Here is a 27,520-nt window from a genome sequence, read left to right as displayed (position 1 = left end):
GTCCTCCCTTTCTGAAGTCAAACATTAATCGATGGAGGGTGAAGAACTTTCTACCATGAGTGAGCACAACCTCCAGCATTCTCGTCCATGTAAAGCCTTGCAGAAGTAATCACCCCCAGACAGTAGTTATAACCAGGGTTTTATTGCACCACCAGTTACACGAGATATCACCACAATAAAAGTAAAAAGACAATTGAGTACAACAAAAAATTTTGTAGAAAACCAATAAACATCAATATTCTGAGGTAAACAAGAAGAACGAACAAGTCTTTACAGCTACGATATCCGTATATGATAATAATGTAAATGAAGATCTGGATTGGTGTCTAGGATTAGAGAAGCATGGCCGACCTCTTCCAGGAACAGATCACAATGTCAAAAGGATTATGTTGCAATACCACACACTACCTGGGGCCATGCGTGGCGCTGTTTTTGGAAGTGGGCAGCCATGTTTTTCTAATTCTGACAATCCCTTTAAAGCTTATGAGCAGTGTAACCGTGTATAGAGATGTGCTGGGTTTGCCCCCAAACCTGAACTCAATCAGATTAAATGATATGCTCAGCGGACGGCGGGCTAGATAGGATATTCCCTTTAAAAAAGTGTCCATACATGTTACATGAATGTCGACTGGTGGGACTGACCGGCCATTTCACATCTATCATGGTGTCCTGACTCTTCCCTGACTTCAGATATTGGGGAGAAGGGTACGGGCGGAGGACGGAGAGCTTGGATGGTGAAGACTAAGATGGCGGTGGGTGCAGAGAAGGATACAGCAGAGAGAAGGGAGGGAGGAGAAGGAGATGGCGGAGAGTGCGAAGAAGGATACAGCAGAGAGAAGGGAGGGAGGAGAAGGAGATGGCGGAGAGTGCGAAGAAGGATACAGCAGAGAGAAGGGAGGAAGGAGAAGGAGATGGCGGAGAGTGCGAAGAAGGATACAGCAGAGAGAAGGGAGGAAGGAGAAGGAGATGGCGGAGGGTGCGGAGAAGGATACAGTAGAGAGCCAGGAAGGAGGAGGAGGAGATGGCTGAGGGCACGGAGAAGGATACAGCAGAGAGAAGGGAGGGAGAAAGAGATGGCGGAGGGTGGAGAGAAGGATACAGCAGAGAGCCAGGAGGGAGGAGAAGGAGATGGCGGAGGGTGTGGAGAAGGATACAGCAGAGAGCCAGGAGGGAGGAGAAGGAGATGGCGGAGGGTGTGGAGAAGGATACAGCAGAGAGCCAGGAGGGAGGAGAAGGAGATGGCGGAGGGTGTGGAGAAGGATACAGCAGAGAGCCAGGAGGGAGGAGAAGGAGATGGCGGAGGGTGTGGAGAAGGATACAGCAGAGAGAAGGGAGGGATGAGATGGCAGAGGCCATGGAGAAGGAAAGATACAGCAGAAAGCCAGGAGGGAGGAGAAGGAGATGGCGGAGGGCGCAGAGAAGGATACAGCAGAGAGACAGGAGGGAGGAGGAGGAGAAAGCGCAAATACTGTACAGAGGAGAAGGAGACAGAAGAGAGCCCAGAGGGAGGAGAAGAGACAGTAGAGAGTGGAAGGAGAAGAGAAGACAGCAGAGAGTAGAGTGAGAAGTCACTGAAGAGTCCAAACAGAGTGCGGCAGGGGAAGAGTCAGCTGCTAAGACCATATGTATACTTGGCCAAGCCAAGAGTACACACGTAGAAGTTGGGAGCATGGTTGGCAGTCGGATGCTTGTTGGCAGTTTAAGACCTTCTTAAAGGTTGGAGGTAAGGAAGCTTATTATACATAGAACCTGGACACAATCCTTGGTATTTCTATATATAGTCCAAATCTTTCTTCTAACACGAATGTATCTGCGTCTCAAGAAGTTACTTGGTCGGAGAAGACCTCGTGGGAAAATTCTCCACCAAATGGTGTTTGAGATGACGACAGAATTGGGGGCAAAGATCCAGCACTAAGATTGTAACGTTTTCGCAAGCACCACCTTACAAGGCGATCTATCCAACTGATCGTCCACGATGGAGACGACATCGATAGAAAAGATTAAATAAATTATAGAAACAAAAGCAAAAGCCAAAAACACAAGCGAAACACAAAATAATCCTATAAAGCATCAAAAACATTCCCAACCTGGTGGTCGTGTACAAAAGACCATGAAAATAAAGGACTCTACTGCAATCCCAAAGACAAGCGATAACCGGGCCTGACCTACGGAGGTCTGACTATACCCAGGCCCCACTAGAGCGCTCATATCTTCGCCATGTTGCCCAAACAAAACATCGAGAGGGTCATGCCCTCAAATTCTTGTGACCCAAAACTCCAAGGTCACAGCTGTCGATGCCCTCGAATAACATAGTGGTAAAGCCTTGTATTACCCACTGGGGTGAGAGGAACCACAAGTAGGGGTTTTCGACATAGGTAAGAAGGGATCTGGGTACTTGGGTAACACATACTATATACACTCGGGGGCACCTTGAGAGGGTCATTCCCTCAACTTCTTGTGACCCAAAACGCCAAGGTCACAGATGTCGATGCCCTCGAATAACATAGTGGTAAAGCCTTGTAGGACATCGTACTACGTACTGGGGTGAGAGGAACCTCAGACCGGGGCAGGTCCTCTTTCGACTTGGGTGTTGGATAGATTTTGATGGTGGGCACTACCCTTGGAAGTCAAGACCCTTCAAAGGAAACTTTTATGAACCTTTTTGACCTCTTGATATTTGGGTAGACAATGGAGGTTCTCAAGGAGCACAGTGGTATTGATCTACTAATTCTGCCCCACCTCATCCATGGTGAGGTCGGCTCCAACCTCGATTGATGGGGCAGACATACATGTAGGGTTGTCGTTCTCAAATAGTCAAGGATGTCCTTGGAGCTCAGACCAGGTCCAGCCCTCCTCTCTGATATAGTGATGGCTACGAGAAGAGACATCCCACAAGTAGGGGTCATCGACATGGGTAAGAAGGGATCTGGGCACTTGGGTAACACATACTATAAAACACTCGGGTGCACCTTGAGAGGGTCATTCCCTCAACTTCTTGTGACCCAAAACGCCAAGGTCTCAGCTGTCGATGCCCTCAAATAACATAGTGGTAAAGCCTTGTAGGACATTGTACTACCCACTGGGGTGAGAGGGACCTCAGACCGGGGCAGGTCCTCTTTCGACTGGGGAGTTGGATAGATTTTGATGTTGGGCGCTACGCTGAACACCCATTGGAAATTAAAGGAAACTTATGAACCTTTTTTGACCTCTTGATATTTGGGTAGACAATGGAGGTTCTCAAGGAGTACAGTGGTATTGGCCTACTAAATCTTCCCCACCACATCCATGGGGAGGTCAGCTCCAACCTCAACTGATGGGGCAAATATACATGTAGGGTTGTAATTCTCAAATAGTCGAGGACATCCTTGGAGCTCTGACCAGGTCAAGACCTCCTCTCCGATCTAGTGATGGCTACGAGAAGAGACATCCCACAAGTAGGGGTCAGCGACATGGGTAAGAAGGGGGGCACTTTGGTAACATATACTATATACACTCGGGGGCACCTTGTAACATCCCCTCCTCTACAGCAGCTGAAACATCAATCTGGCTTAAACCTAGGCACATTGCAGCGCCCCCTACAGGACGCGGCATTACTATAGTGTTCCATCGCAGGACAGACAAGAGCAGTGCAATAATACATAGTGCAACATGGGTGACCCCGGACTGCCCGTTACATTCAGAGCTCGGGGAAGCCATGATGAATCACAGTGCAAACAAACAGAGAACGCGGACAGACCGTGCACAGATCACCCAGCGGTCAGCGACTAACCACAGGCCTCCGCAAGGTGACTGCCCAGCGGACACTCAATAAGATTAAGACATCACCCGCCTGAGCCCGCAATATAATGCAGCGAATCTGCACCGAATGCCAGTAATACTCTAGTCACCTCGACAGCTGCAGCAAAAAAAAACCTGGCGTAAACTCCACATTTCCCACAATGCAATGCAGCAAAACACATTGCCTAAGACTTTGTAGACCTCCAGGCGGGCCGTAAGGAAGACCTGAGGTGCTGGATTCTACGAGGACAGGAATCCTGCAGCTCCGGATGTGTGTAGTGTAGGAGATACGATGTAACTAAATGCAGCTCTGGATGTAACTAGAGTATCCACACACTAGTGTATATACCACATCTCCCATAATGCAATGCAGCACAATAGTCAGTGAACCAGGAAACAGCATATCCATTGTTAATGCTGCTCTGGATGTGACTGGAGTATAACCATATGATTGCAAAGGCAGCTCTGGATGTGAAAGGAGTACAAGCGAGTCCCGGGAGATGAACTGCTTACAAAGGGGGCAGCAGCGGGATCCATAAAAACCAGCCCAATTGTGAACGCAGCTCTGAAGGTGACTGGAGTATAACAAGTGATATGGTTGTGAATGCAGCACGGGAGTTGACTGGAGTATAAAACCCCTGAACATTTGATGCAGATTTGACCGACCTCGCAGCAGCTTCTGATATGGACTCTGTAGTGGTTCTGCCTCCAGCCGGTATGTACAGCGCCCGCGGCAGGAGAAGGGCGGTACCACCTCTAGTGTAGCCCTGGTCACAGTCTTTCCTGCAGAGCAGCGCTCTTACCAACAAATGTGCTGGAAACTGCAGCAGGGCCCCGAGTGTAAGGGTTGGCTGCAGTCCCCTGCACAACCAAGGTGGTCGGGGGCGCCACTGAGCAGGAAAAACCATCATAGGATTGATATGGGGTAGGAGAGGTCGGACCCTCTAACTATTCTGCGACCCTTTCACGACATGGGGTTAACCCTTTAGATGCCATTGACTCCCAATCACCCGTGACCTTAAAGCAACTAAGAAACCACAAGAAGCCAGAAAAATTACTAAATGTGCGTAAATCTCAGCGAAACGTAACATAATACAGGACTAAAGCCACGAGGGGCGGCCACGAGACCGGACGTCCACCCCCGCAGAGAAAAAAAAAAAGGCAATAAGTTAAAACAAAACCACAAAACAGGACACAACAACGTAAAAGTCAAGTTTTTCCGTCTTTTTTCAGGGGTCGCGGTGACCTCACACGGTCTCAGTCATTGAATCACCATGGAGAACTTGAAATAAGCTCCGCCCTTTCGCAACGGAGGCCGCCATTGACCAGTGACCACCATTGGCGCCGCTCATCACTTATTTGGTGGCCACCCATTTGTTAAGCTCTGATACTTAAAGGGGACCAACCCCATAACGACATCCCTTTAAGAACCAAATTTGGTAGAAAGTGGACAAACCAAACAAAGCAGATAACCCTTAAACTCAAAGAAGGAGGGGACATTGTACTGTCCCTTTAAGAAACACGGCCATTGCCAAACAATACCTCACCGTCTCGTCCGCCATTCACACCTCACTGCACGAGGTGAGCGGTGTAAGTGACACGTGGGTGAGGCGAGCGGTGACCACAGACACCACCCACAATGCTTTGCAGCGGGGTCACACACAGGTAAGTGCTTCGCAGCAATTATGTCCGGATAGTTCCATGTAGATTACAACTCCGCCTCTCCAGCCGATACGCGCCGCACGCCACTGACGTGTAACATGGAGGCCGCACAGACACACACCAGGGCTGGAGAGTCCGGCGCCGGGCCCTCACAGGGCCCTCCAGATCAGGCCGTTCTTGCTGGGTTCCAGGAACTCGTCCACCAGAGCCTGAATGACCTTCTGTAGCTCCCCCTCCAGGAAAGACCGGTCACTGCAGAGACAAGGAGGAGTCAGTGAGGGGGCACAAATGGGCAAGTGTCAATGAGGTGGCACAGTACAAGAACTCCTACTACCATTCAGGGGGTGATAAGTAGAACCCCGCAAGGGACCAAGGGCTTCAAGTGAACCCCACAAGGAACCAAGAGGCTTCAAGTGAACCCCACAAGTAACCAAGGGGCTTCAGGTGAACCCCACAAGGAACCAAGGGGCTTCAGGTGAACCCCACAAGGAACCAAGGGGCTTCAGGTGAACCCCACAAGGAACCAAGGGGCTTCAGGTGAACCCCACAAGGAACCAAGAGGCTTCAGGTGAACCCCACAAGGAACCAAGGGGCTTCAAGGGACATCCAAGGAACCAAGGAGTATCAGGGGAACCCCGCAAGGGACCAAGGGGCTTCAAGTGAACCCCACAAGGAACCAAGGGGCTTCAAGTGAACCCCACAAGTAACCAAGGGGCTTCAGGTGAACCCCACAAGGAACCAAGGGGCTTCAGGTGAACCCCGCAAATAACCAAGGGGCTTCAAGGGACATCCAAGGAACCAAGGAGTATCAGGGGAACCCCACAAGGAACCAAGGAGCTTGAAGTGAACCCCACAAGGAACCAAGGGGCTTGAAGTGAACCCCACAAGGAACCAAGGGGCTTCAGGTGAACCCCACAAGGAACCAAGGGGCTTCAGGTGAACCCCACAAGGAACCAAGGGGCTTCAGGTGAACCCCACAAGGAACCAAGGGGCTTCAGGTGAACCCCACAAGGAACCAAGGGGCTTCAGGTGAACCCCACAAGGAACCAAAGGGCTTCAAGTGAACCCCACAAGGAACCAAGAGGCTTCAAGTGAACCCCACAAGGAACCAAGAGGCTTCAAGTGAACCCCACAAGGAACCAAGGGGCTTCAAGTGAACCCCACAAGGAACCAAGGGGCTTCAGGTGAACCCCACAAGGAACCAATGGGCTTCAGGTGAACCCCACAAGGAACCAATGGGCTTCAGGTGAACCCCACAAGTAACCAAGGGGCTTCAGGTGAACCCCACAAGGAACCAAGGGGCTTCAGGTGAACCCCGCAAATAACCAAGGGGCTTCAAGGGACATCCAAGGAACCAAGGAGTATCAGGGGAACCCCACAAGGAACCAAGGAGCTTGAAGTGAACCCCACAAGGAACCAAGGGGCTTCAGGTGAACCCCACAAGGAACCCAGGGGCATCAAGTGAACCCCACAAAGAACGAAGGAGCTTGGTTCTAATGTTAGAGCTAAACAAGACACCTGACTTACCCCTGCCCGGGGGCCCCGCACATCTCAGCGTAGTACTTGATCTTTGGTTCAGTCCCGCTTGTTCTCATGGTGGCCACGCAGCCGTTCTGAAACGTGAAGGTGATCATCTGACTGTTCTTACTGACGGGGAGAAGCTGCAAGAGACGGACTGATCAGTATGAGACATACTGGACAGCTATACCCACCGAGACGCCTCGCTATATACAGGGAGTATGGCGCATCACATGACTGTACAGTGCCCGGTATATACAGGGAGTATGGCGCATCACATGACTGTACAGTTCCCGGTATATACAGGAAGTATGGTGCATCACATGACTGTACAGTGCCCGGTATATACAGGAAGTATGGTGCATCACATGACCGTACAGTGCCCGGTATATACAGGGAGTATGGTGCATCACATGACTGTACAGTGCCCGGGAATATACAGGGAGTATGGTGCATCACATGACTGTACAGTGCCCGGTATATACAGGAAGTATGGTGCATCACATGACTGCACAGTGCCCGGTATATACAGGGAGTATGGCGCATCACATGACTGTACAGTGCCCGGTATATACAGGAAGTATGGTGCATCACATGACTGTACAGTGCCCGGTATATACAGGGAGTATGGTGCATCACATGACTGCACAGTGCCCGGTATATACAGGGAGTATGGTGCATCACATGACCGTACAGTGCCCGGTATATACAGGGAGTATGGTGCATCACATGACCGTACAGTGCCCGGTATATACAGGGAGTATGGTGCATCACATGACCGTACAGTGCCCGGTATATACAGGAAGTATGGTGCATCACATGACTGTACAGTGCCCGGTATATACAGGGAGTATGGTGCATCACATGACCGTACAGTGCCCGGTATATACAGGGAGTATGGTGCATCACATGACCGTACAGTGCCCGGTATATACAGGGAGTATGGTGCATCACATGACCGTACAGTGCCCGGTATATACAGGAAGTATGGTGCATCACATGACTGTACAGTGCCCGGTATATACAGGGAGTATGGTGCATCACATGACCGTACAGTGCCCGGTATATACAGGGAGTATGGTGCATCACATGACTGTACAGTGCCCGGTATATACAGGGAGTATGGTGCATCACATGACCGTACAGTGCCCGGTATATACAGGGAGTATGGTGCATCACATGACTGCACAGTGCCCGGTATATACAGGGAGTATGGCGCATCACATGACTGTACAGTGCCCGGTATATACAGGAAGTATGGTGCATCACATGACTGTACAGTGCCCGGTATATACAGGAAGTATGGCGCGTCACATGACCGTACAGTGCCCGGTATATACAGGAAGTATGGTGCATCACATGACCGTACAGTGCCCGGTATATACAGGGAGTATGGTGCATCACATGACCGCACAGTGCCCGGTATATACAGGAAGTATGGTGCATCACATGACTGTACAGTGCCCGGTATATACAGGAAGTATGGCGCGTCACATGACCGTACAGTGCCCGGTATATACAGGAAGTATGGTGCATCACATGACCGTACAGTGCCCGGTATATACAGGGAGTATGGTGCATCACATGACCGCACAGTGCCCGGTATATACAGGGAGTATGGTGCATCACATGACCGTACAGTGCCCGGTATATACAGGGAGTATGGTGCATCACATGACCGTACAGTGCCCGGTATATACAGGAAGTATGGCGCGTCACATGACCGTACAGTGCCCGGTATATACAGGAAGTATGGCGCATCACATGACCCTACAGTGCCCGGTATATACAGGAAGTATGGTGCATCACATGACCGTACAGTGCCCGGTATATACAGGAAGTATGGTGCATCACATGACCGTACAGTGCCCGGTATATACAGGGAGTATGGTGCATCACATGACCGCACAGTGCCCGGTATATACAGGAAGTATGGTGCATCACATGACTGTACAGTGCCCGGTATATACAGGAAGTATGGCGCGTCACATGACCGTACAGTGCCCGGTATATACAGGAAGTATGGTGCATCACATGACCGTACAGTGCCCGGTATATACAGGGAGTATGGTGCATCACATGACCGCACAGTGCCCGGTATATACAGGAAGTATGGTGCATCACATGACTGTACAGTGCCCGGTATATACAGGAAGTATGGCGCGTCACATGACCGTACAGTGCCCGGTATATACAGGAAGTATGGTGCATCACATGACCGTACAGTGCCCGGTATATACAGGGAGTATGGTGCATCACATGACCGCACAGTGCCCGGTATATACAGGGAGTATGGTGCATCACATGACCGTACAGTGCCCGGTATATACAGGGAGTATGGTGCATCACATGACCGTACAGTGCCCGGTATATACAGGAAGTATGGCGCGTCACATGACCGTACAGTGCCCGGTATATACAGGAAGTATGGCGCATCACATGACCCTACAGTGCCCGGTATATACAGGAAGTATGGTGCATCACATGACCGTACAGTGCCCGGTATATACAGGAAGTATGGCGCGTCACATGACCGTACAGTGCCCGGTATATACAGGAAGTATGGCGCATCACATGACCCTACAGTGCCCGGTATAAGGGCGCCTCTCCCAGAATGCCAATCACCAGCAGGGGGCGATGAGGGTTGTTGTCCTGTGCCGCACTTACACACTTCTTATTCTGCTGACTGCTGTCGTATCCCATCGTTACGTCGCGCACATGAAGGATGCCGTACGCCCCGCACGCCTGAGGGTACTGCTTAGGGCCACTGTAATTCCGCAGTCGCTCGAATATCCTTTTGATGGTCGTCGGATCGTAGCACAGGAAGTAGGACGTCCTCGAAATGTGGTAACCGTATCTGGGGCGAGAAGAGAACAGAGGGGTCAGGGGTCTATGTATACATCCTATAGGGGTCCCGCGCACGAGAGCCACACCTTACCACAGGGGCATGATGGGAATTGTGAGCTTCGAGAGCTCTCTTTGGAGATTATTACCGATCATAGACTCCCGTGGCAAAAATTGGAAAGAACCCCAATATTAACGGTTTAACCCCTTCACTGCATGCAGCGGTCACGTTTATTATGATCGAGTTATTAAAAAATATAAAGTAAAAATAATATATATTTATTGGCTGCCAAAACGCAGGCACAAAGAGTAAAGTGACATGCAATTCTGAGATCTGACCACCAGGTGTCACTGTTGTCTGTACCACATGGGGCTCATTCACATAAGGGTATGTTCACAGAGTTTTTTGCAGGCGGATTTTGAGGCATCGCCATGTTCAGCTTCTCTGCTTGCAGTCAATGAATACACAAGACTCCATCTTAGTCCTGCACACACAGCTGTATGTGTGAATGAGAGTCCAGGACAGGAGGTAAAGAATTCCCGAATTCCCATCAGCCCCAGCCCCGCAACCTGTCCACTCACGTCTCGTATATCTGGGTGAGCTGTTGCTTCATGTTCAGATTGACGCTGTCCAGATAAGTCGCCATTTCGGCAACCACCACGGCCGCGCTGACTCCGTCCTTGTCCAGCACGGCCGTCCCACACATGAAGCCTGGATGGGAAGAGTAGAGAGAGTCACGTGTAAAAACCTCAGCTGCCACTAGGGGGAGACCTGTGTACAGATCTCATTCATGTCAATAGGAGCCATATACAAGTGTATATACCAGTGTATACAGACTGACACTAGGTGTGATTTACAGGGTGGGACTCTGATCTCTCTAGCCTGTGGCGGGTGTGGATTGGCTACTCTGGTGTCACCCGAGGCCAGTGACCAGTTATCCTGGAGCAGTCACCAGAAACCCAGCGATCAATCCCAGGGCCGGCGTCAGCACCCGGCATACCCGGGCAAGTGCCGAGGCCCCAGGCTCCGGAAGGGGCCCACTTGGCTGCTGGGTGCTTACTGTTACACTTTGCTTCTAATCAGCACCGCACCTCTAATGAACAGGCGGCACACGGGAGGGGGGCGGCAGCCCAGGCGATTTTTTTATTCATTTATTTTTTTCTTTGCTTTACGTTGCTTTACGTTTATTTTTTTCTTTGAACCAGCGCCGCTCTCCTTGTGCTGGTTCAGACGTCTACGTATCAGTGTAGGTGGTGTGACGCTGATACGTAGACGTCTGCTGAGAGAAGAGGAACGCAGCGGGAGCAGCAGCAGCGCGATCAGTAAGTATGATATATATATTTTTTTGTTTTAGAATAGGCCGCTACCTGCTAGAGTATCTCCAGCAGGTAGCGGCCTATTTACCAACCTCCCCGGACCTGATCACTGCCGCCCCCACTTCCCCTTGTACTATAGGCCGCGGCCAGGCCACAATCCCACTACCGCCATTATTATACCCGGGGGTCTTTTCAGACCCGAGTATAATAATCAGAGCGCCAGGGAAGGTGAGGGAACATAATAAACACTGTTACTCACCTCTCCGGGATCCGATGTTAATCCTAGCAGGCTTCAGGGTAGTATGGTAATGCCCAGACGTCTCGTGGTCTGGAATATTACCATATAGGCCCAAAGCCTGCTGGGATTAAAGAGGACCTTTCATGGTTTTTGGCACAGGCAGTTTTATATACCACTGGAAAGCCAACAGTGCACTGAATTCAGCGCACTGTCGGCTTTCCCGATCTGTGCCCCGGGTGAAGAGCTATCGGTGCCGGTACTGTAACTCTTCACAGTCAGAAGGGCGATCCCTACAGTTTGTCAGGAACGTCCTTCTCCACAGCAGCGCCTATAGCGCTGTACAGTGTGAGCGGGGAGGAACGTCCCCTTCCCTCCTGATAATACTTGTCTATGGGTGAGGACTGTGAGCAGATGGAGGGGGTATCTCCTGTAAGTATTACTGCATTGTATTTATTGTCATGTTCCCCCCCCCCCCAGCAGACTCCCTGAAAGGGAACAAAATAGCCTTGCAGGAAAAACTGCGCCAGTAATGCATTGTGTTTTTTTTCCCGATATGCTTTTCACTTTCTGCTTCCATTATACACCCACAGTTTTGGAAATCGCAGCGTGTCCACTGCACATAATGTGTGTTGGGTTTTTTCCCGTGGTGTTTTTGCCACATGAGGCCACATCCCCCACTTTGCGGTAAAATAAAATACACAATGTAATGTCAGCATTTCTATGGAAATATCATCGGTTTAGATAGAATTGAAGCAGAAAGTACAGAGAGGAAAGCTCGGCAAACTTTTTGTCCAAAGGACTGCAGAAAGAAATACGGTGCGTCATGGCCACGGTTTTTACCACGGCGCTTTTTTGCTGCAGGACTCCACGTGGGGCCTTAGGCTTAAGGAGTTTCCCAGCATGGCCGAAATGAGATGAATGACACTGTGTAAACAGAGAAGGGGTCACGGCGCTTACACAGGTACCACGGTTCATTCAAACAGCCGATTCTTCCCTCAGTCTGACTCCCCTTGAAAACAATTAGTGCAGGACTACGGATCTTGCCGCAGCAGTGGATCCGGAGGTCGCAGCTTTAGACTCCCCACTGGTTACACTCATTTATTTAGGCCGGGGGGTAGAAAATAAAGAGGAATCTGAGGCAGATGTCTGTCTAAAATTCCTCTTTACTTTTTGATGTCTGCACAGGTTCTATCTACTTGTATGGAATGGCCTCAGCAACAAAACAAAAAAAAAATTTGGTTATTCATTTTGCTACAGTGCGCATGGGTTGCTCCAAAAAGGGGCCCACTAAGGCTCTGTTGCTCAAGGGCCCACACAAACCTGGAGCCATCCCTGATCAATCCTGATCAGCTGCAATCCTTCCCCTGCACTGCCCCCAGAGGTGTGATGAAGTATTACACAAAGTTATTACAGGAGTCAATCTGCTACAGAGGTGTGAGAATCTCCAAAAAGGCTCTTTATCACCACTTTCCACTCCCCGCTCTATTAACCCCTTCAGGCTTTAAAAGGTTTTATTTTCAGCAAGAGAAAGACATGGCTGCTTCTTCCCAAAAACAGCACCACACGTGTCCACAACCCACAAGGGGTTAATAAGTGACCCCACCCCCACCCTCCTGGTAACAACTTGGGGTCATCCACCTGACCAGTCAGACATCAGAAACCACTGACCTATAGATTCCTCAAAGGCAAACAGGACGGTCTGGCCTTGGTCCAGGAGGGTCTTCACCCGGCTCCCGATCCACTTAAATCCAGGCAGAGTCTCCTGTCAGGGCAAAGGACAGAGCGGTCACCTGTAGGAACCCCCACCCCAAATAACAGGGGTGCCCTGCCCATAATAACCACCCACCTCATACTGGAAGCCTTCTTTGGAGGCGATGGCCCGCAGGATGGAGGAGGACACTGTGGTGGCCAGCATGTGAACGTCCTGCACTTTGGAGGTGGGACTGGACTTGCCCCAGCAGAAGAACATCCACCAGCCCAGGAGGGCGGCCAGCTCGTTCCCGGTGAACACCTTCCAGCGATCCCTGAGGAAACAGTATTAATTTTAGAATTCTTTGCATATTTTTTAAAACATATTATAGATTTTTCACTGTTGGCCACTAGAGGGAGCATCATTTGCTACAATGTAGCAGCGCAGAGCTGTGTGTGCGTCACTACTGTGGCTTAAGGACCTGTGACGGATTGATTAAAGGTCCTTAGGCAACTAGATATACAGCTACATAGCGGATAAGAATGGCTATGCATTGTGCACCGGCAGTGCCCTCTAGTGGCCAACAGTGGGACACAAAAAAGAATTACATTTACTATAAAATTGATGTAAATAAAAATACCAAAATCCTAAAATCACTAAATAGTAACTTATTAATAAAAAAAAAAATGGGAGAGGTGGGAGTGGCCTCGGTTACGGAATTTCATTTATTATGATCTCAAGAAATATTATAAGTTTGCGCTACTTACGAGTCTTGTAGTTCAGCCACGGCCAAGCGGTCGGCATCGGGGTCCGTGGCCAGCACCACCCGGGCCCCCTCCTTCTCTGCCAGCTTCAGAGCCAGCTCCTAGGACAAGCAGAGCGTTACATCACTACAGGATCCTTTCCGTCTCTAGAAAAGCTGGGTGATCAGCAACTTCAACAATCATCTGGACTGGACAGATGTGTCATTCAGGAAGTTGGGAAAGTTGGGTCTCAAGGCACAATAATACTAGTGCAGCTGCCACAGAGGATTCTCACCCATCTTTTCCAGCCCCCTGAATGTTAAGACTATCGATACTTCTAGTAGTCAGATTTGTCATTCTGGCCAATGGGAAAGCTGGGTAATGGCCCCTATTTACCAGCACGCACTCTCCTTCCTCGGGGTTAGGACACTTCACGGTTGAAAAATTGGGGTCGGGGTCCTTCTGTTCCAGGACGGGAATCGGAGGGTTAAAGCCGAAGACTCTGAAGGCCGACTGGACGTAATCGTGAGCGACTCCGTGGAAGGAGGTGTGGACGAACCGCAGCCGCGTCTTCTGGTTCAGGGCCCTGCGGGTCACACACAGGTCAACTGACAGCTCCACCTCTAACCCCACCTCCATTTAAAGGGACAGTATCCACAGTAAAGACTCCACATGGCAAGCGAGATACCTGTGGAAGCACACCGCCTGCAGGTCTTCCATGTAGTTTTCAACCACCACCTGCAGGGGGTCCTGCAAGAGCGGACTTGTGTCTAGTAGATTGACGCTCCACGAGTCGGCGCAGGGCTCCGGGTATTGCTCCACACATTTCAGGATCTCCTTGTCGTGCGGGGACGTGATCTGAGCTCCATTCTCCCAGTACACCTGATGGAAGGACAGAACACATCAAAGGACGTCTTATCCTCCAGTCACACCCAAAGCTGCAGCCACATTCCTGCTGATGACCCTTCTTTCACAGATCCACCTCCACCTCTTGAGTTAGATGCCTTGAATAGAATGCACTGAACCAGCAGAGGGCAGCGGCGAGAAGTTATGTATTATACGGCAGTATTGTGAATGCAGCTCTGCAGATGACTGGAGTAGAAGATACACATCGGGGGGAGGGCCGGCCGCTGCTCACCTTGTACCCATTGTCCTCCTTGCGGTTGTGAGACGCCGTGATCATGACCCCGGCCACGGCCCGCAGCTTCTGGACGGCGTACGGCTGCAGGAAGAAGAGAGCGGAGCGTTACTCCCGATGGTCAGGGGACATGATGAATGGGTGTAGTAGTACGTGACATTACTTAGTCCGGGCTCTCCTCAGTCTCTGGCACTTACCACAAATGGCGTGGGGACGTATCTGGAGAACAGGTAGACCTGCACCCCGCGGCTGAGGAGCGCGGCCGCCGTCAGCTTAGCCAGTCTGAAACACATAATACAGTCCTAGCTCCACATACTGACTCACTGCTCAATCTGTACTGAACAAGCAAGGCTGCAGTGTAAAGCACGAGGGAGGACAGAGCAGCAGCCTAAGCCTGGGTGTGATGTAAGGAGCCTATACATATTATATATCGCCTTGGTGAATGTATTGTATATACAGGTGCCATCAGTATAATGCATCGATCTGTGTGTATACAAGGAGTGTCAGGAGAGGGGCGGGGGGGTGAACGGTTTCTTCCTGCCATCAAGGACAGCCCAGTCCATCAGAGACTCTCCAAACTCCATGGAAACATAAGACTAAGTATTAAGATTTTTGTTTTTCTCCTTTTATTTTTAGAACGGTTTGCTTGTTTGTCCTCTTTTTCTCATCTTACATATACAAAGCGGAACCCTTTATATATACGGAACCCTTTGGGTATGAAATTGTTACATTTAAGGATACTTTGTGTTTGACTATTGGAGAGCGCTGACCCCGAAGTCATTGATGGTGGTGGCGGTGGCGTGTATTTGGGGTGTGGTTGATGCTCAATTTTCTGTGAAAGGCGAGTACAAGATTGTGTTAGTGAAGTGGGTTGACCCCCGACAGCTGCGTCACTTGCTAGGACGGCCCATACGTGACACTGTGAATTCTAGACAACTGACAATACAACCCTGATCATAAAGGTGATTTAATGGAGTGGAGGTGCAGTGTAAAGCATGGGAGGGGAGGGCCCATGGCGGTGGCCTAAACCTCTCTTGTGCCTGGATATGAATTGCAGACTGCCACTGACAATGCAGCTGAGCTGGTATCGCTCATTGTAGTTGTGCTTTAATGGAGCAGAGCTGCAGTGTAAAGCACGGAGGGAGCAGCAGCAGATTGCAGGCTACCCAACAGAACACTTGAGCACTAAATACTTTGCTTTTCCTAGCCTGTGCCAAGTCCATTATATATTTTACTGATTTTCTACTCTAGTCATACCCAAAGCTGCATCCATAAATCCCATGAATGGCCCCGTGCTGACACATACACACAGTCCGCTGCGCTCAGGGAGGTTCCCACAATGCTCTGATGATAGAAGATCCTGCCGTGCGGGCGCAGCTCTGGGTGTGTGAGGGGCAGGAAGCATTCTGTGTTCCCAGAAGGTGGATGCTATACCACAATGCATGATGGGAGATGATAGATCTATACTGCAAACCATACAAAACCTTTACAGGGTGTCAGTCAGAGCCAAAAACCAGCTAACTAAGGGCAGCTTTGGGTGTGACTGGAGTAGGAGACAAGGTCTTACCTCTCACTGCTGCAGTTGCTGCTGGCTTGTCCTCGCGTGTCGTACCCCACCACGAGGCCTCGGCTCTGCAGGTCCGGGAACTTCTTCTCCAGATAGTGGAACATTCCCTGGAGAAAAACAGACCCGTCACTACCAAGAGATGCCAGGAATCTTTACCAGAGGCATCATGGCAATATAGGGGGTACAGAGGAGGTCTGGAGGAGGAGGGGGTACAGAGGAGTCCATTAGAGGAGGAGGGGGTACAGAGGAGTCTGGAAGAGGAGGGGGTACAGAGGAGTCCATTGGAAAAGGAGGGGGTACAGAGGAGTCCATTGGAGGAGAAGAGGGGGGGTACAGAGGAGTCTGGAGGAGGGGGCACAGAAGAGTCCATTGGAGGAGGAGGGGGTACAGAGGAGTCTGGAGGAGGGGGCACAGAAGAGTCCATTGGAGGAGGAGGGGGTACAGAGGAGTCTGGAGGAGGGGGCACAGAGGAGTCTGGAGGAGGGGGCACAGAAGAGTCCATTGGAGGAGGAGGGGGTACAGAGGAGTCTGGAGGAGGGGGTACAGAGGAGTCTGGAGGAGGAGGGGGTACAGAGGAGTCTGGAGGAGGGGGTACACAGGAGTCTGGAGGAGGGGGTACAGAGGAGTCTGGAGGAGGGGGTACACAGGAGTCTGGAGGAGGGGGTACACAGGAGTCTGGAGGAGGGGGCACAGAGGAGTCTGGAGGAGGAGGGGGTACAGAGGAGTCTGGAGGAGGAGGGGGTACAGAGGAGTCTGGAGGAGGAGGGGGTACAGAGGAGTCCATTGGAGGAGGAGGGGGTACAGAGGAGTCTGGAGGAGGGGGTACAGAGGAGTCTGGAGGAGGGTGTACAGAGGAGTCTGGAGGAGGAGGGGGTACAGAGGAGTCTGGAGGAGGGGGTACAGAGGAGTCTGGAGGAGGGGGTACAGAGGAGTCTGGAGGAGGGTGTACAGAGGAGTCTGGAGGAGGGGGTACACAGGAGTCTGGAGGAGGGGGTACAGAGGAGTCTGGAGGAGGGGGTACAGAGGAGTCTGGAGGAGGAGGGGGTACAGAGGAGTCTGGAGGAGGAGGGGGTACAGAGGAGTCTGGAGGAGGAGGGGGTACAGAGGAGTCTGGAGGAGGAGGGGGTACAGAGGAGTCCATTGGAGGAGGAGGGGGTACAGAGGAGTCTGGAGGAGGAGGGGGTACAGAGGAGTCTGGAGGAGGAGGGGGTACAGAGGAGTCTGGAGGAGGAGGGGGTACAGAGGAGTCTGGAGGAGGAGGGGGTACAGAGGAGTCCATTGGAGGAGGAGGGGGTACAGAGGAGTCTGGAGGAGGAGGGGGTACAGAGGAGTCCACTGGAGGAGGAGGGGGTACAGAGGAGTCCATTGGAGGAGGAGGGGGTACAGAGGAGTCCATTGGAGGAGGAGGGGGTACAGAGGAGTCCATTGGAGGAGGAGGGGGTACAGAGGAGTCCATTGGAGGAGGAGGGGGTACAGAGGAGTCCATTGGAGGAGGAGGGGGTACAGAGGAGTCCATTGGAGGAGGAGGGGGTACAGAGGAGTCCATTGGAGGAGGAGGGGGTACAGAGGAGTCCATTGGAGGAGGAGGGGGTACAGAGGAGTCCATTGGAGGAGGAGGGGGTACAGAGGAGTCCATTGGAGGAGGAGGGGGTACAGAGGAGTCCATTGGAGGAGGAGGGGGTACAGAGGAGTCCATTGGAGGAGCAGGGGGTACAGAGGAGTCTGGAGGAGGAAGGGGTACAGAAGAGTCCATTGGAAAAGGAGGGGGGTATAGAGGAGTCCACTGGAGGAGGAGGAGGAGGGGGTACAGAGGAGTCCATTGGAAAAGGAGGGGGTACAGAGGAGTCCATTGGAGGAGAAGGGGGGGGGGGGTACAGAGGAGTCTGGAGGAGGGGGCACAGAGAAGTCTGGAGAAGGGGGTACAGAGGAGTCCATTGGAGGAGGAGGGGGCAAAGGAGGTGGAGGAGGGGGTACAGAAAAGTCTGGAGGGGCCAGAGAGAAGGAGGAGGAAAAGGGGGTGCAGAGGATTGCAGAGGAGGATGAGGGGAAAATAGAGGAAAGAGCGGGCAGGGTAGAGTGGGCTGTGCAGGACAGTTGGGTCTGTCAGTGGCTTATTCTTCTACCTGCATTGAAAGTACATGCACACTTGGCAGGGCACGCACATCCAGTGCACCTTAGACCCCACCAGTGACCCAGGGCGCGCCTTTTGCACTCTAGGGCACGGTCTATGGCTGGATTCACACTTGCCAGAGGCCATTTACAGGATTTTGAGCCACAGCCAAGACTGGATCAAAAAGAAATGTATAAAGGAAGTCTTACATTTCCGTTCCTTTATATCAGCCATGATTGGCTTTAGAAACTGCCACAAAACCTGCCTGTGTGATTACGGCTACACACACAGCCTGGCAGCTCCGCCACGTCTCCCCCCCCCCCCCCAAAGGGCATCCCAAAGGTCAAGTGTAAGGTCAGGTCTAAATATAAGTGGGTGTACTTTGCAGAATCTGTCCCCGGGGCGCGCTGCTCTGCTCAGGTTCATTCACAGTGTAAACCTACATTGCGTAATCGTCAGTCATCTCTGCACAACACACAGAGCTCGTGCAGGGCAGGAGACGCCGGCGTGCACAGTCACATGACCTCACACAATGACACGAATGTAAACAGACCTTGCAGTGACTAGAGCGCAGAGCCCTGGAATCACCGAACCCAGACCAACGCTCTGCAGTGTGCCGCTACCTGGCTGTGCGGGGACTACAACTCCCAGCATGTGCAGGGCAAGACACAGGGAAATGGCTCATTGTCAGATCTCTGCTTGCTGTCAGTGAATGGGGCATTCATATAACAGTGCTGGCTGCAGCTTTTGGTACCCGAGTGGTAACAGGTGGTCAGGGATCCCTAATGTGTGGTATCAGGATTATTACAGGGGACACCTAAGAGAGGACGAAGGACAAGATAAATAATGCAAGTGAGATCTGACACAAACTAGAGACGACCATGTTCACTCAGGATAACAAAGCCACATACAAGGGCCCCCACTATATACCCTATATACCATACAGCCACCAATAAACGCTGGAGCCAAAATACACCTGAGAGAAAGACACCGGGCATGTAATGCTAGGAGCCAGGTCATGGATGCTGACCACAAGCAGAGGGCGCAACACGGGGGCAAAAGGGAAAAATATCATCAGCCTAATAAAGACACTATGTAGTGTGAGGGCACCAGGAACAATTATACTGGGGAGTCACTGCAGGACCTCCATAATATACCTGACCGGTCATAGACTGATCTAATACTACAGAGGAAGGGAACAGAGACCTGGAGACTGCGCTGTGGAATCATCACCAAGAAGCAAGAAAGAGTATATATATCAGAGTTATATATACTGTACTGATACATCCTGTATTATACTCCAGAGCTGCGCTCACTATTCTGCTGGTGCAGTCACTGTGTACATACATTACATTACTTATCCTGTATTATACTCCAGAGCTGCGCTCACTATTCTGCTGGTACAGTCTCTGTGTACATACATTACATTACTTATCCTGTATTATACTCCAGAGCTGCGCTCACTATTCTGCTGGTGCAGTCACTGTGTACATACATTACATTACTTATCCTGTATTATACTCCAGAGCTGCGCTCACTATTCTGCTGGTACAGTCTCTGTGTACATACATTACATTACTTATCCTGTATTATACTCCAGAGCTGCGCTCACTATTCTGCTGGTACAGTCACTGTGTACATACATTATTTATCCTGTATTATACTCCAGAGCTACACTGACTATTCTGCTGGTGCAGTCACTGTGTACATACATTACATTACTTATCCTGTATTATACTCCAGAGCTGCGCTCACTATTCTGCTGGTGCAGTCAATGTGTACATACATTACATTACTTATCCTGTATTATACTCCAGAGCTGAGCTCACTATTCTGCTGGTACAGTCACTATGTACATACATTACTTATCCTGTATTACACTCCAGAGCTGCGCTCACTATTCTGCTGGTGCAGTCACTGTGTACATACATTACTTATCCTGTATTATACTCCAGAGCTGCGCTCACTATTCTGCTGGTACAGTCACTGTGTACATACACTACATTACTTATCCTGTATTATACTCCAGAGCTGCGCTCACTATTCTGCTGGTACAGTCACTGTGTACATACATTACATTACTTATCCTGTCTTATACTCCAGAGCTGAGCTCACTATTCTGCTGGTACAGTCACTATGTACATACATTACTTATCCTGTATTACACTCCAGAGCTGCGCTCACTATTCTGCTGGTGCAGTCACTGTGTACATACATTACATTACTTATCCAGTATTATACTCCTGAGCTGCGCTCACTATTCTGCTGGTACAGTCACTGTGTACATACATTACATTACTTATCCTGTATTATACTCCAGAGCTGCGCTCACTATTCTGCTGGTGCAGTCACTGTGTACATACATTACATTACTTATCCTGTATTATACTCCAGAGCTGTGCTCACTATTCTGCTGGTACAGTCACTGTGTACATACATTACATTACTTATCCTGTATTATACCCCAGAGCTGAGCTCACTATTCTGCTGGTGCAGTCACTGTGTACATACATTACATTACTTATCCAGTATTATACTCCTGAGCTGCGCTCACTATTCTGCTGGTACAGACACTGTGTACATACATTACTTATCCTGTATTATACTCCAGAGCTGCGCTCACTATTCTGCTGGTGCAGTCACTGTGTACATACATTACATTACTTATCCTGTATTATACTCCAGAGCTGTGCTCACTATTCTGCTGGTACAGTCACTGTGTACATACATTACATTACTTATCCTGTATTATACTCCAGAGCTGCGCTCACTATTCTGCTGGTGCAGTCACTGTGTACATACATTACATTACTTATCCTGTATTATACTCCAGAGCTGTGCTCACTATTCTGCTGGTACAGTCACTGTGTACATACATTACATTACTTATCCTGTATTATACCCCAGAGCTGAGCTCACTATTCTGCTGGTGCAGTCACTGTGTACATACATTACATTACTTATCCAGTATTATACTCCTGAGCTGCGCTCACTATTCTGCTGGTACAGACACTGTGTACATACATTACTTATCCTGTATTATACTCCAGAGCTGCGCTCACTATTCTGCTGGTGCAGTCACTGTGTACATACATTACATTACTTATCCTGTATTATACTCCAGAGCTGTGCTCACTATTCTGCTGGTACAGTCACTGTGTACATACATTACATTACTTATCCTGTATTATACCCCAGAGCTGAGCTCACTATTCTGCTGGTGCAGTCACTGTGTACATACATTACATTACTTATCCTGTATTATACTCCAGAGCTGCGCTCACTATTCTGCTGGTACAGTCACTGTGTACATACATTACATTACTTATCCTGTATTATACCCCAGAGCTGCGCTCACTATTCTGCTGGTACAGTCACTGTGTACATACATTACATTACTTATCCTGTATTATACTCCAGAGCTGCGCTCACTATTCTGCTGGTACAGTCACTGTGTACATACATTACATTACTTATCCTGTATTATACTCCAGAGCTGCGCTCACTATTCTGCTGGTACAGTCTCTGTGTACATACATTACATTACTTATCCTGTATTATACTCCAGAGCTGCGCTCACTATTCTGCTGGTACAGTCACTGTGTACATACATTATTTATCCTGTATTATACTCCAGAGCTACACTGACTATTCTGCTGGTGCAGTCACTGTGTACATACATTACATTACTTATCCTGTATTATACTCCAGAGCTGCGCTCACTATTCTGCTGGTGCAATCACTGTGTACATACATTACATTACTTATCCTGCATTATACTCCAGAGCTGCGCTCACTATTCTGCTGGTACAGTCACTGTGTACATACATTACATTACTTATCCTGCATTATACTCCAGAGCTGCGCTCACTATTCTGCTGGTGCAATCACTGTGTACATACATTACATTACTTATCCTGTATTATACTCCAGAGCTGCGCTCACTATTCTGCTGGCTCTTAGGTCAGGTGTGTCACACTATTTGTGGCCCTGCAGTCAGTAGATCACTGGGTCAGATCCTATAAGGGCTCGTTTACATCTGCGCCTGGGGTCTTCGTTTTGCAGGTTTCCGTTTCCTGCTCGAAACAAGAGACAGAAACCTGCAGTAATTTTTCATTTGAATGGGTTTGGAAACTGTCCGGCCATGAGTGCCTGTGAGTGTTTTGTGTTCTCCGTGACGAAACCGTTTTTTTTTTTTTTTTTTTTAACTGGATACCGGACTTTGTGTCCGGTTAAAAAAAACAAAAAAAAAAACGGTATCGCCGCAGAGAGTACAAAACGCTCCCGGGCGCTCACGGCCGGACACAGTCTGGAAGGTTTCTGTCGGCAGAAGACGGACACCTGGAACCTGAGACCGGGTGTTGGTGCGAACCCAGCGTAACCCGTTCTGTGCTTCCTCAGACCTCTCTGTATTAGGGCGGAGCTGTCCGGGGTAGCTATAGTAGCGGTAATGCAGCCATATTGTCACCCACTTCCCCCGTCCTGGGCTCTCACCTGTGTAGTCTGTATGATGGTCAGGTCGTTGATCCTGGAGAATCCGGCTCCCATGGCTGAGCGCAGCCCGGCCGTGCCAAAAGACATCCGGGAGCACAGCCTGTCCCGCAGCTCCTTGTTCTTCCCATCCTGCAGCAGCGCCTCTATCTGACCTCTCGTTTTGGGGTTCTGTTATGGAAAACAAATGAAAGTCACCGTCCTAGGTCACCGGAACATAACCAACATGAAACATGTGACCTGGAGAGAGGGGGATCTGACCCCGCTGCTCACGAGACATCCAGGTAAAACAGAAATATGCAGCTTCTCCCCACACCCCATATGTGCTGCCTGTAACCCCCTCCTCCCCTCTCACAGGCATAGATACTGCAGCTGCATCCCCCCACCTCTCTGTTTATGTTCCTAGAACTTACTGTGCTGCTATAAATGGCTTTTGGGGTGACATCCAGACAAGAATAAGGGAGTACGGGGTAATGGAGGCTACGGGGGGGGGAGCGCACTGATTCTGCCCCCCTCCCCCCAGGGATATATACAGTATATTATATAGAGTCTTCTATAAGAGGAAGCAGCGAGTACGGGGCGCCAAGTCAGCAAATCTATCACCGCCAATGAGATAAGGATTCTGCAAAACAGGAAGATGGGGGTGCATTATACAGACACCGGGCAGGAGATTCTAAGAATGTCAGTTCTCTGGATGACACCTGCAGTGTAAAGTATGGCGGCTGTCAAGACTCCATGGAATCCACAGATCTCTTCTATACTAGACTGATTTTATATGTATATAGTGGATGATTGGTAAGACGAAAAGATATCAAAATATACAATTTTCCAACACAATTGGGGTGTCCACAGCCTCCATTCTTTACACTGCAGGCGGGCCCAGCGCAGAATAGAAGGAGAGAGGTCCAGATTACAGTAATGGATAAACCACTCCATTAACTTCCCCTTTAAGAGCTGGTGACAGTCACAGAAGATTTGCGGTCCCATCAGGGGTGAATACCAGCCAAAAAACCTGCAGAACCTTGTGGTAACATCAGAGAGGCGAGAGCGGTGCAGTAAGCGGGTATATATATATCCATCTATATATAACATGACTGCCGTGTGCAGAGAGGTGCTCGCCCTCAGAGCAGCGCTCACCAGCATTTTCTAAATTTCATTGTCTCCTAATCCCCTGCTGTTCTCTAATCCTCCAGGGACAGGAATAATCTGAGCAGAAAATTCTGTAATCTGCCCCCCATCCCAATCCAGAGGAAGAAGGTGAAAGTGCGACCAGTGATCAACCCCAAACCTTGTACTGGGACTTATATCCACTGCGCAGGACAGGAGGGGGCACCATGGAGGGAGCATCCCACCCCGATCTATAAGGGGGATAAGGAGAGACCGCCCCCGAGTATAACATCTATAAGAGGGATAAGAAGAGACCGCCCCCGAGTATAACATCTATAAGGGGGATAAGGAGAGACCGCCCCCGAGTATAACATCTATAAGGGGGATAAGAAGAGACCGCCCCCGAGTATAACATCTATAAGAGGGATAAGAAGAGACCGCCCCCGAGTATAACATCTATAAGGGGGATAAGAAGAGACCGCCCCCGAGTATAACATCTATAAGAGGGATAAGAAGAGACCGCCCCCGAGTATAACATCTATAAGAGGGATAAGAAGAGACCGCCCCCGAGTATAACATCTATAAGAGGGATAAGAAGAGACCGCCCCCGAGTATAACATCTATAAGAGGGATAAGAAGAGACTGCCCCCGAGTATGACCTCTATAAGGGGGGATAAGAAGATACCGCCCCCGAGTATAACATCTATAAGGGGGATAAGAAGATACCGCCCCCGAGTATAACATCTATAAGGGGGATAAGAAGAGACCGCCCCCGAGTATAACATCTATAAGAGGGATAAGAAGAGACCGCCCCCGAGTATAACATCTATAAGGGGGATAAGAAGAGACCGCCCCCGAGTATAACATCTATAAGAGGGATAAGAAGAGACCGCCCCCGAGTATAACATCTATAAGGGGGATAAGAAGAGACCGCCCCCGAGTATAACATCTATAAGAGGGATAAGAAGAGACCGCCCCCGAGTATAACATCTATAAGAGGGATAAGAAGAGACCGCCCCCGAGTATAACATCTATAAGAGGGATAAGAAGAGACCGCCCCCGAGTATAACATCTATAAGAGGGATAAGAAGAGACTGCCCCCGAGTATGACCTCTATAAGGGGGGATAAGAAGATACCGCCCCCGAGTATAACATCTATAAGGGGGATAAGAAGAGACCGCCCCCGAGTATAACATCTATAAGAGGGATAAGAAGAGACCGCCCCCGAGTATAACATCTATAAGGGGGATAAGAAGAGCCCGCCCCCCCGAGTATAACATCTATAAGGGGGATAAGAAGAGACCGCCCCCAAGTATAACATCTATAAGGGGGATAAGAAGAGACCGCCCCCGAGTATAACATCTATAAGGGGGATAAGAAGAGACCGCCCCCGAGTATAACATCTATAAGGGGGATAAGAAGAGACCGTCCCCGAGTATAACATCTATAAGGGGGATAAGAAGAGACCGCCCCCGAGTATAACATCTATAAGGGTGATAAGAAGAGACCGCCCCCGAGTATAACATCTATAAGGGGGATAAGAAGAGACCGCCCCCCCGAGTATAACATCTATAAGGGGGATAAGAAGAGACCGCCCCCGAGTATAACATCTATAAGGGTGATAAGAAGAGACCGCCCCCGAGTATAACATCTATAAGGGTGATAAGAGACCGTCCCCGAGTACAGCCTTTGTAAGGAGTATTACACCCCCACCTCCAAGTACAGTCTCTGTACAGGAATATACTACAAATCTACCACCACTCAAGTGTATACAGGTGAATAACAAGCCCCACCCCTGAGTACAGCCCCAGTATCCATAGTGACAGCGATGCCGTATGCAGGAGCCGGACACTGCCCACCTGCAATGTGGTGAAGAAAGGTAATAAGACTATGGCAGCCGTGTAAGTGCCGCAGCGTCAATGTGACCTGTAGTCGGCTGAAACGTCCATAAAAGAAACAAATAAATGGCATGAAAGCGAAAAACATGGCAGTGACATCGCCCTCTCCATATATACATCATCATATATACATATCCATACTCATGTCTCCCTGTATACTCTATATATACCATGCCTGCAATTCTCTGTATACAGACACCTCCATAAATACCATGTGCATGTCTCCTATATACATAGACCCCTCCATATATACCATGTCTCCCTGTCTACATATACACCTGCATATATATATCATGTGTGCGTCTCCCTGTATACAGACACCTCCATATATACCATGTGTGCATCTCCCTGTATACATATAGACACCTCCATATATACCATGTGCATGTCTCCTATATACATAGACACCTCCATATATACCATGTGCATGTCTCCTATATACATAGACCCCTCCATATATACCATATCTCCCTGTCTACATATACACCTGCATATATATATCATGTGTGCGTCTCCCTGTATACAGACACCTCCATATATACCATGTGTGCATCTCCCTGTATACATATAGACACCTCCATATATACCATCCTCACGTCTCCTGTATACATATACACCTCCATATATACCATGACCTGGAGCTCCTCAGACACTGCAAAACTACACCTCCCAGCATGCCCTCCTAGGTGTACGCTGCTGGGGCATGCTGGGAGTTGTAGTCTCAGCTGAGGGACTGCAGGCACCGGTATACGTATATACACATCCCTTATGTAACCAGGAGACCAGTATACACCGAGTATACAGCGCCCCTCACCTTATCCCACTGCAGCCACTGCCAGACAGCCGCGTCCAGCTCCGAGTCCCCGGTGGAGGTCGGTATCAGCAGATTGGAGTTCACATCACCCGCCGGGTCACCCATCCTCTCACCCGTTTCTCGCAGTGCAGCCAGCGGACTGCGCCACAGGCAGAAGCCGCACCGCGCATGCGCACCGCACGGCTCCCTTACAACTCCACAAGCGCCACTGGGCATGCGTTAAAACTCGAGTCCCAGACCGCTCGCAAACTGTGTCCGCAAGGCATCGCGCAGGCGCAGATCACGTCGCCGGTCTCCTCGCGTGCCTTCTCTAGCTTCCCTATTGACGCATGCGCAGATCGGTACTGTGGGAGTCTGATGAGACTTTTCCATATTCCAAGGGAGTTGTCCCCAGGATGAAGCTGTCACTAGGCAACAAGGATTGTTTTACCCATAAAAGCAATGCGTCACGGGGCGATTATTACGTCTCCAGCGCTTCTTACACGTTTCCTATGCTATTTACTATTACAACATGGAAAATTCCTTTAAAATGATTATTCGGACCTATCTGTACCCGATATGTGGTTTTAGATGAGCGAAAGAAATATAACGAGAGAAAACCAAGAA

At 49.8% G+C, this 27,520-nt stretch overlaps 1 protein-coding gene across 1 annotated transcript; it reads right to left on the bottom strand.

Annotated features, from left to right (window-relative positions):
* Positions 1–126: 126 nt before the first annotated feature.
* Positions 127–27,123, bottom strand: PGM2L1 (phosphoglucomutase 2 like 1). The gene is made up of 14 exons (XM_075266324.1): positions 26,915–27,123; positions 23,099–23,266; positions 16,495–16,601; positions 15,125–15,209; positions 14,928–15,011; positions 14,478–14,671; positions 14,186–14,375; positions 13,814–13,911; positions 13,203–13,380; positions 13,025–13,118; positions 10,384–10,513; positions 9,625–9,814; positions 6,967–7,100; positions 127–5,691 (listed from the first exon to the last, which is right to left on the bottom strand). Exons 1-14 carry the CDS (start codon positions 27,017–27,019, stop codon positions 5,589–5,591), a joined length of 1,860 nt encoding a protein of 619 aa, XP_075122425.1. The 5' UTR covers positions 27,020–27,123; the 3' UTR covers positions 127–5,588.
* Positions 27,124–27,520: the final 397 nt, after the last annotated feature.

This window comes from Leptodactylus fuscus, chromosome 2 (genome assembly GCF_031893055.1).
Source record: "Leptodactylus fuscus isolate aLepFus1 chromosome 2, aLepFus1.hap2, whole genome shotgun sequence".
Classification (NCBI taxonomy): domain Eukaryota; kingdom Metazoa; phylum Chordata; class Amphibia; order Anura; family Leptodactylidae; genus Leptodactylus; species Leptodactylus fuscus.
The sequence above is the reverse complement of the archived record's forward strand: the minus strand, read 5'-3'. Positions and strand labels throughout refer to the sequence as shown.

What these genes read in the sequence shown, in the direction of transcription:
- PGM2L1 (XM_075266324.1), bottom strand. Translation starts at nt 27,019, where the DNA reads ATGGGTGACCCGGCGGGTGATGTGAACTCCAATCTGCTGATACCGACC. An exon ending in AAGAAGGCTTCCAGTATGAG is followed by an intron (nt 13,119 to 13,202) that starts GTGGGTGGTTAT and finishes TTGCCCTGACAG; the next exon opens with GAGACTCTGCCTGGATTTAA. An exon ending in GTCAGCAGAATAAGAAGTGT is followed by an intron (nt 7,101 to 9,624) that starts GTAAGTGCGGCA and finishes CGTCTCTTGCAG; the next exon opens with CTTCTCCCCGTCAGTAAGAA.